At 38.4% G+C, this 9698-nt stretch overlaps 1 protein-coding gene across 1 annotated transcript; it reads right to left on the bottom strand.

Annotated features, from left to right (window-relative positions):
• Positions 1-1899: 1899 nt before the first annotated feature.
• On the bottom strand, positions 1900-3443 carry LOC103709888 (putative cyclin-D6-1). The gene is made up of 6 exons (XM_008795412.3): positions 3235-3443; positions 3082-3162; positions 2898-2993; positions 2600-2804; positions 2384-2514; positions 1900-2277 (listed from the first exon to the last, which is right to left on the bottom strand). Exons 1-6 carry the CDS (start codon positions 3394-3396, stop codon positions 2083-2085), a joined length of 870 nt encoding a protein of 289 aa, XP_008793634.3. The 5' UTR covers positions 3397-3443; the 3' UTR covers positions 1900-2082.
• Between the last annotated feature and the right edge of the window lie 6255 nt (positions 3444-9698).

The following is a 9698-nucleotide window of genomic DNA, read 5'->3' as shown; positions in this document are numbered from 1 at the left end:
TTATGGATGATAACACCCTTACCTAGCTAGGAGTTGTTCCGAATATTATCGTAAACATGCAATCAACCTAGAGTTGATCCAGATATTGTAGACAAAGCGAAATAGAAAATAATTTTTTGGAGCAACTATTAATTCCAATTTTCTCATTCCCAAACCAAATGTGGTAATGATTTTATATTTCCATGACTTATGGTACAAGTTATAGGCAGCTGCATAATGAACAAGCTGTCATTATTCAATTTATTGGCGGAGGCAGGGGCAAACATTTCCTAGATGGAGAGGAGGCAACTTTGAACAGGTTCTCTCTAATTGGAGGGTATTAGCTGGTAGAGTCTCTTATATTGATGCAGGATACCTAGTTTGATTTGCCCATGACACTAGTTGCTTGCAATATTTGAAGATTAAGTACCTAAATGTTTACTACTGTGATTAATGTAATGCATGTGGTGAGTAGTTGTACGGCAAGCTAAATTCATCAAATGGTAAATTTACGGAAGAAGAGATGAAAGATTGCATTTATAGCACTGGACTTCACAGCATTGGTCACCTTTTACCTAATTCTTTTGTCTAGTTTGATAGAAGAAATTTATGTGCAAACCTTTGAGAGCAAGCATATCATTATTAGATTTTGCATATAGTTAAAGTACAATGCCAAGCTTTGCAATTGTCTAATAATACAAGATAACAGAACTACAAAAAATAAGAAGCATCAGATTCATTGAGAGGCTACTCGTGCAAAGCTTCGATAAAACAAATACTTTTTTTTACATGATTTGATTATTCTGCTTATTTTTACGTACATATATAGTTAGTCTGCTTTAAGCCCTCAACCCCGAACATGATGGATGAACATTATTTTGTCAAAGTGAATTTGCCTTCTTCAAATAGAAAGTATCTTGAATGTAAAGATTATTGAATTATAAAAATGGGGGGAAAAAGCGAGTGAGAGATGGGATGTGGAGGAAAGGATCTCGTTGCATCTCTCTTATCAAAACTTTTTCTCCAGTTTGGTAGAGGAGAAAAGGATCCTCCAGAGATCGATCTTATAAGATTGTTTCCTCGGAACCAAAACAAGTAGATTAGGGCTGGACTGTTCTTATGGACTGTTTTTGAGAATCATCGTTATCATGGCAGACAAAAAAAAAAAAAAAAAACTTTATCTAGTGATCCGACTAGAGATAGGGTTGGGTGATGAGGGAGACTGGGAGTGAAAGGATAGCCCTCCATGAATGAAGGCATGGTTAACTCTACATGCCTTCTCGGTTTCCACTCAATAAAACAAACATTAAGATACCATGGTTGGTGCTTGATCAATGTTAAACCAAACCAGTAATGAAGTCTCATATTGAATCGATTTGGGGCCATCATTTTGGAGATCAACTCATTTGATATGGAATCTCAAATGATGCCTATAAAGGCTCAATAGAATTTAGACGCAAATGATCGTCTCATCGTGACATGATCCTTGTGTCCTTTTTAAGGTATGAACAAATTCATGCATGATCACTTGGGTCATGAGCATTAGGAAGAGGTATTGGAGTTCTAGGAAAAGTAGCAGCGGAAGCAGCTCAAATCCCAGTAATTACCATTTATTTCTTAATGAATAAACGGTAGATTTATTTGTCAAATAAAGAATAAATACCGGATTTTTGGTATCTTACGCTAACCTCTCCCGAATTTTGTTGTGAATTTCATTTAATTGTTTGACACGCGAGTCAACGTTCGGGCCCACGCCTTGGAGACGACCTTTTGCCGACACTTCAAAAAAAAAGAAGATCGCCGGCACTTTCTTGTCCCGTGGACCCCACAGCTCATCCACGGCCACACGTGAGGTCGTTTGCGGCACGCCACGTACCGGATCCGTACACCTCGTTGATGAAACTAATTGCATTATCAAAATACCATTATTTAAAAATCCAAAAGATCTTTTCCCCTTTTTCGCAATATTGCACTTGCTATCAAATACCCGATAGAAGCTTTTATTTCTATATCCCCTCCCCCCCTCAAAAAAAAGAAAAAAAAAGCTCTCGTCTCTTTAGGTCGTCGGCGAAGCCCGATAGCGGCGGCGGCTCAGCCGGAAATCTAGGCGAGATGGGTCTTCTTAGCATCACGATCATCCACAGAGGATCCGACGGCCCTCCCGTTCTCGGAGTCGCGGCGGCCCAGCACGGTCACCGGCGAGTCGGAACTCGAGCCCGGGTTCTTTCCGGCCTTATCCGAGCCGCCGCCGTCGGTCGCCACTGCCAGCATCGCATCGCAGCACGCCGACAAGTTTTCCTTCAACGGCAAGAATAAAACAAAACAAACAATAAATCAGAAACAAACAGAAAGAAACTGCTCTTCTCGCCTCGCCTCGATTTTTGTGAAAAGAAAGTCGGCGTACTTCGTCGACGAATTCACAGGAGAGTACAGCGGAGCGGAACGAGGGGAAGTGGGTCGGAAAGAGCTCGAAGGCGGCGGCGAGCAGCGCCGACGCGGCGATCGCCGATGGCTTGAACTCCAAGAACTTTCCCTCTATAAAACTCAGAATAACATAAATATTAGATTAATCCTTAAACAAGAAAACTGGCCAGAAAGGATCGGTGATCGAGACGGTTACCATTTTGAGCCTGGAAGAGGGTTTTGGACGCTCGATCCTTGAGAGATTGGCGGGGAGCGGCATCGGCGAGCGGGAAGGAATGGAGGAAGAAGTCAAGGAAGGCGAAAGGGGTAATAGATCGCATTCGCCAACCCAGGGCGCTTAGAACCACCATCTCCATTAACCCGATCGTCGCCGTAGCGAACTGAGGTTGTTCGTCCGTTCCCTGATCCATTTGAAAACAACAAACATACACACATACAAGAATATCGATTCAAGGAGCGAACGATATTGATTTCAAGAAAGTAATCGGCGATACCTGGAGATCTTCAAGGGAGAAGCCGCTTTTCGTCATTTTGGCGGCGAGAGAGAGGCAGGCAATGGCGAGGAGAGATGCCACCCGCGGCTTCACCAGCTGGAAGCGAAAGAAAAAGAAGACCATCAGAGTTCGGAAACAAATTCGAAGGATATTCTCTTCTTTTCTTGGATTTTTGGGGGTTTACCGGGATATCTCGTTTGGAGAGGAAGCGATCGATGTAGTTGATGGCGAGGTAGATCACCGACCGACCCAAACTTGGAGAGAACTGCGATTGAGAAGAGGAATATTAAGAGAATTCACTCGAGGAATCTGGAGATGGAGTGTGTTTGGTTATTACCTCATGGGCGAGAGAGGCGGCGTCACGGCGAGCAGAGAGAGTAATATTTCCGTGATGGGCGATCAGACAATTGTTTTCGGCGGCGAAGAGGCTGGAGATGGAGTCCGGGTGCAGTGCTTCCTCATCGGAGAACATGAGGGGGTTCTCGAGAACGAACTCCATTGCTCTCAAAGGGAGAGGGAGAGAGAGAGAGAGAGAGAGAGAGAGAGAGAGAGAGAGAGAGAGAGAAGGGGAGAGGCGAAGGTAGAGGGGGAGGCGAGTGCTAGTTATGAATGTGGGAAGAAGACGACTACCTGTGAATTCTGCATGAAACCGCTCCGGCTACACCTGTCGCCAAAAGATAGCATGGACATAATGCAGGTGGTTGCTCAAAATGGACAACCAATGGAATAATTTTCCTTTCAGCCTTTACTTTTAATTATTTTTATGAATTCATGGAATTGTTCCAATGCAAGTAGTTTCATTTTTATCAATCTAAGACAATCTCTTGGATGTGAAGAAGAATTACAACTAGTAAAATCACCATATTGATTGCACAAAATATTAAGCATAACCATGTATTGCCCTAGATGTACCGAAGATATATTATAAACTGTGCACCATCGGCACCGCCACAATTTTTGCGGCACATATGGTAGATAGCTGCATAACGAACAATCTAATATTCGATTCATCATTTAGATAGGTAGAATTAATATAGTAAAATTATTAAAGCGATCGCATATGTAATGATCGAGTACGACAAGAAATTATATATCTATGACGCATGGAAACTAAATTATGGATTGTGGCTACTATAGATTCTGTAATGCACGTGGTAGTCTGTCGTACGACATACGATCTACTATTGCACTTCTGTCGGATAGAGAAATTATTATTGTGATTGCGTATGTGAAATACAAAATTAGTTTTCTAATGTAAAGATAGATCAATCCTACTCGTATCAAAAAAAATTCAAGAAATCCAAGAAAAATGCAAGAAACTAAAAAAATGAGAGAATTGGTGCAATACGCAAGTTCGGTGGCCTTTAGTAGCCTAAATGGATCACTATAGTGATCTTAGATCACTTATGATTCTTATCTCGGGACAAACTGATCCTCGATGTTCTAAGATTTCCATATTTGGTATGCTATATTTCAGTGATCAAAGATTTTGGAGGATCTGTAATTATGTTGTTTGGTATGCTATAGAAATCCCAGATCACCGATCATGTAATATAAAAATTATTACTAATTTATTTCATATATTTTGCAACTATTAAACATAATTCTAAAATAAATTATAGGAAAACACGCATGAACATAAATAAAGTTATCAAAATCTGTCATTCCAGACTAATTCAGTAAAATGAAAAATTAATCAAAACTAGTTATAGCAACTTCAGGGGATTATCAAACCTTTCCAATTAGTAGAATTAAATTTTTTTATAAGATTATCAAACCCTCCCCATCTAGAAGAATTTTTTTTTCCTAAAGATTGGTATTTTTGAAAATAAATTTTCTTGATGGACTGAGGGGTATTTTTGTCCCTAAATTTTAGTTCAACATCACTATCCTGTGGTGATCCTAGAAATACACACCTCAAGGATAGGTTTAGCATCAGTGGGTTGGATGGTAATTTTAGGAACAGAAGTGATTTGGGATCACTGTCATGTAGCATTGCCGAGATGCAACCAAATACGGTGTTCTCATCACCTTCACCCATATCACTATTGAACTTGGGCTCATCTCCCATACCAAATGCCATCTAGTGCTAATACACAATAAATCTATAGCATAAAGCACCAATGTTTCACGACACCTAATAGCTTTTTTTTCCTTTTTCTTTTTGGGACTTAGCCTGAAGGTTATTCCTTAGATTAGTCAATCTCAAACCTGCACCCTCACACTAGCAGTTTGGGCCACCACGCGAGACCTAAGCTACCATAATATTTTTGCCCTGGTGTTTTCGTGAAGTTCTTGTACTAGTATTTTCGATGGTAAAGGAAATGGCGTTACGCTGCCAGAATTTGCAGTTATTATTATTATTATTTGCTACATCTAAACATGGAATTATTTGAGGACAATTGCTTCCAGTCGACCAACAAAACTTTAAAACAACAGCTTAGAATATCAAGATAGTCATTGCTGCCAAATGTAAGAATAGATTAAGTTGACTTGAGGGCCAACCCAAGCCTATCATCTAATCTAGTTAAGAAAGAACCTGACAAAATTAAACCAACTCCAAACTTTTTCAATCCATGACACCTTATGAAAGGTTGGGTCAACTCGGGTTGAGTTGGGTTGGTTCCAATAAAACTCAAGCATGGATGGTTTTGGACCTTAATTGTAGAAATATAGATCAAGTTTAGACCGACCGGATTTGGAATCCAACTACAAAGATGAGTTAAGCTCGACATGGGTGGAGCTAGGTTCCCCATTTAAAAATTTGAAGCAGTACTCAACTTGAATGTGACCTAGTTGGAAGTTAATTTGAACACAAATCCAACCCAAGGGTATATTTATTAGCCCAACCTGATTAAGAATTCACATTGAAGTGGATTTGGTTCAAGAGGTTCGCACGCAGAACAAAAGAACATAATAAGTTTTTTTTTTTTTTTTTAAGCAAAACAGTGGGGGGATTACCCACCCACATTACACTGAGAGATGAATTGAGAAAGCAACCAGGTCAACCAGAGATTGACCTAGAAGGTTAAAGTACCTGCAAAAAAGAGTCTACAGAATACATGGTCTTGGATTTGTTCCAGGGGATCCTCCCACCCAGAAAGAGACAAAAGAGCTTGGTGCTCGAGCAAAAGAAACGGTTTGAGAACCAGTGGCTTTGCTGACGTTTGTGATGGAAGGCTAGCTGCGTTTGTCTTCTGGATGATTGAAACCAGTTTGAGTACTAGCGAAGCTCCATAGTTGTTTTAAGCACACATAAATGCCAACATTGTCTTTTTAGTTCACTTGTTTCACACCATATTGCTTTCAAACTAATTTAATTCATATTAGTTTTTCACCAAATCATGCAACACTTTTATACACAATAGTTTAATGCGAGCATCAAATATATTGTATGAGATCTGACTTTATGCTTGGCCATCATTATAATCTATCAATACTTCTATCTCCAAGACTCCCATCTCAAAAATGTTGCATGCATATTGGAGATGAACTAGTGATTCTGCTGTGAATACGCTCAAGCTTTGTAATGATTCTATGATAACTAGTAACAGCAAAAGGAAGAAGGAAAGCAACAAACAAAAGGAAAAATGGGTAGCAATGAGAATTGCTTGTTAAATAAAAATTTGTAACTTATATACTTAGATTGCATTGTCGCAACCATCCAGATCTCTAAATCTGATTATTTGTATGAAACTTCACCTATGAATTCCGCCCCGTTATAATCTTTTGTCTTCCCATCATCATCCTAGTGGTGCACAAGACTACTTCAATTCTTTACACTTCATGGTGCAATAATCTCTGATAGATATCCTTAATCCTTTGGTCAACAATGCAGAAATCCTGTGATGATGTTGGACAATGAATGTCTACATGCCGAAATTCGGAGACAGTTCCCAAGTTCGCGACCAATCAGGTTGAGAAATTTTAAGAAACCAACTTAAATCTGCAAGGCAGCTTGTGCACTATAAAGTGCAAAGTGCTATGCATCTCTGGATGGCCATGCACCATCAGAAGATGGGCAACCATCAAATAATGTGCACCGTGTATGACGCAGTGTGCGCTCGTGGACTGGATTGTTTGATAGCCGTCATCTCTTGGTGGTGGCCATCTACGGCTGTACAACACTCTGCGGTGTTACGCGTGCACTGCAGCATAGGATCCCTGCTCAACTTCCATATGCCAATTGATCATCAATTTATAATTGCTTTTGCTAAGGTTGTCAATGGGGAGGGCCAGCCTGAGCAGCCGATGAGCTGACCCCACCCCAAAAAGTCCTGGCTCGATGTCGTTTTAGGGCCTAACATCTAACTAAGATGGAAATTAGAAAGCCTAAAAACTTGGGTCAGGCCTGGAACCCAACTTGGCTTTGGTCCAGCCCAAAACATTGACTGGTTCTTAGTCAGTCTATAGCCAGGGATCCTCGATCCAGGTTGGGGCCACTTGGGGATCAGGCCTTTAGTGTTAATTCCGGGCTGAATTAAGATGTGACCTAACCTGGCCCATTGACATCTCTAGTTTTATATGACCTCGTGAAATTTATGAAATTTTCCATATACATGTGCACGCATATATGCTTGGTTGCACCGATGATAATTACAAGTCTAATTCATAAATTTCAGTCCTCAAAAATTTCTTACAGATATCAATCAAAAAGAAATTTCCATTAGTTATAAACAATAGCCTAAACATTTTACAAAATTAAAATAGTAGATCCACCTGAAACACATAATTTAATCCATCTGATTACCCACTTGCATAACTAAAACCATGATAATGCCATGAAAATCGAAGACCTTTTTATTTTCTAGTTTGAATTTTAATTACAAATGAGATTGTGTAATACCCAGCTCAGCTAATAAGAAACTTGGCTTAGTCTACTTGACTGGCCTGGATGTAGAAAATAAAAAAAGGAGCTTTGTTCAACTTGGAGTAGGAGACTGGAAAAGAAAAAGAGAGCCTTGTTCGACATAGAATAGGAGACGAACTTCTCCTCCAAATTCTTTTTCCGTCCCGATTTTCTACAGGAATTAGAAAACCTAACCTCCAACTGCTATTTAAAGATCCCCATATCCCCTTTCACCTCACCACTGACAGGATTTGCAATCACTACTGCTAGACCACCGTTGGTTCCTTGTCCTTCTCCTCTTGACTTCCAATGGTCTTGTTTTACGGTGCTCACTAGAGATTTCAGTCAAGCCCTCGCCGAAGTCTTAGACTTAAAGAGAGATTGTTGAAATTTTGTGGATCTATAGTTTGGTTTCGCTCGTAAGAAAAGCAATGATTTACCTTTTCTAGATTTTTTTCATTTATATAATATTATTTTTATATCAAAAAAATTATTGATTGATTTATATGTGATTTATAAATTTTATGAGATGGTATTTTGAATGAAAAATAGATATATAATTCATAGTAATATTTTTCGGACTATTGTTGTATTGTTTACTGATTGTTTATTATATATGTATATTTTGATTAGATTATGATATATATATATATATATATATATTATTTTGTAATAAGAAATTTGGTATGTATCAGATTTGAACTCTCAGCCTGACTATGTACTGGACTCTGCCAATTGGGGGTTACGCATTGGCACTCTGACTATTATTGAGCTCATTGATTTTGCTTTTGACAATGTCATAGGGTATATATGTAGTATTTCGGCCCACTCCGCAAGGTATAAGTGCAGTATTTCGGCCCACTCCATAGGGTACAAGTGTGTTTTTGTTTCTGGCATAGCCATATGATATAAGTGTAGCCATAGTTAAAGGATGTTGAGTTGAATATGATTTGTTTCGAATCGGTTTTATGAATATGTATATAAATATTTGAAAGATATGAATTTTAATGAATTTATATTTTGAAACAGAATTAGTTATATCTTTACACTAATTTTTGGTAATTTGTATTTTACTATTATATCTTATGTTATTATATAAATTATCTAGTTAGAGTATTCATTTCTTATTGGGTTGTCAAGCTTATTATCTTTTTTTTTTTTACAAATTTGAGAATTAAGATAGCATGAGGTTATGATTGGGAGTGACTAGACGCTGAATTTGATATCTTTAATTTAGATCAAGATTTGACTAAAGTTTGGTGAAAGATATTTTGAATATTGCTGGTTTTGTAAGATATTAAAATTTTATTTGTAGTTATTTAAATTAAAGTTTGAACATTGGTCATTTAAATTTATTCCATTGTTTGTTTTTTGTTATCGTGATTTATCTTGAATGCTTGTGGGGAGTGTCCCTACGAGTATGTGGCAATTGTCACGACTTTTAACTTACGATGTCAGGTCGGAGGCGTGGTAGATCGTATAGACAATATATAGTTGAGGAACATCTTCATGGCTTTCATGATTTAAAAATTATTGTCTTAATTTCTGGATCCTCAAAGAAATCGTAGTTATAAAAGAGGGAAGAAGAAAGAAATGCATTATTGTGATATATCTCAATGCTTGTTAAAAGTTTTCAGCTTTCTGTCCCTTTTATTTCAGCAATATCCAGATTTCTTCTTGATTAACATAAATTTTTTCCTTGCTCCCTCTCAAAATCACTCAGCGACCAAACTAATTGAGACATCAGATTTTAAATATCTTAGTGTTGGTGGAAAAAGACTGGCTCAATTTTGGAGTGTGCTCTTAGTAGATGACTAATGGAGTTTCCTAATATGGATGTATCAACATAACCACCTAGAGATTGGTTAGGTGATCGAGTTGAGCTTGAGTTTATGCCAAGCGTTAACTTGCTTACTGGTTTAAGCCAATTTAAATATGACCTGGCTTGTCCA

Source organism: Phoenix dactylifera, chromosome 12 (assembly GCF_009389715.1).
Source record: "Phoenix dactylifera cultivar Barhee BC4 chromosome 12, palm_55x_up_171113_PBpolish2nd_filt_p, whole genome shotgun sequence".
Lineage (NCBI taxonomy): Eukaryota > Viridiplantae > Streptophyta > Magnoliopsida > Arecales > Arecaceae > Phoenix > Phoenix dactylifera.
The sequence above is the reverse complement of the archived record's forward strand: the minus strand, read 5'-3'. Positions and strand labels throughout refer to the sequence as shown.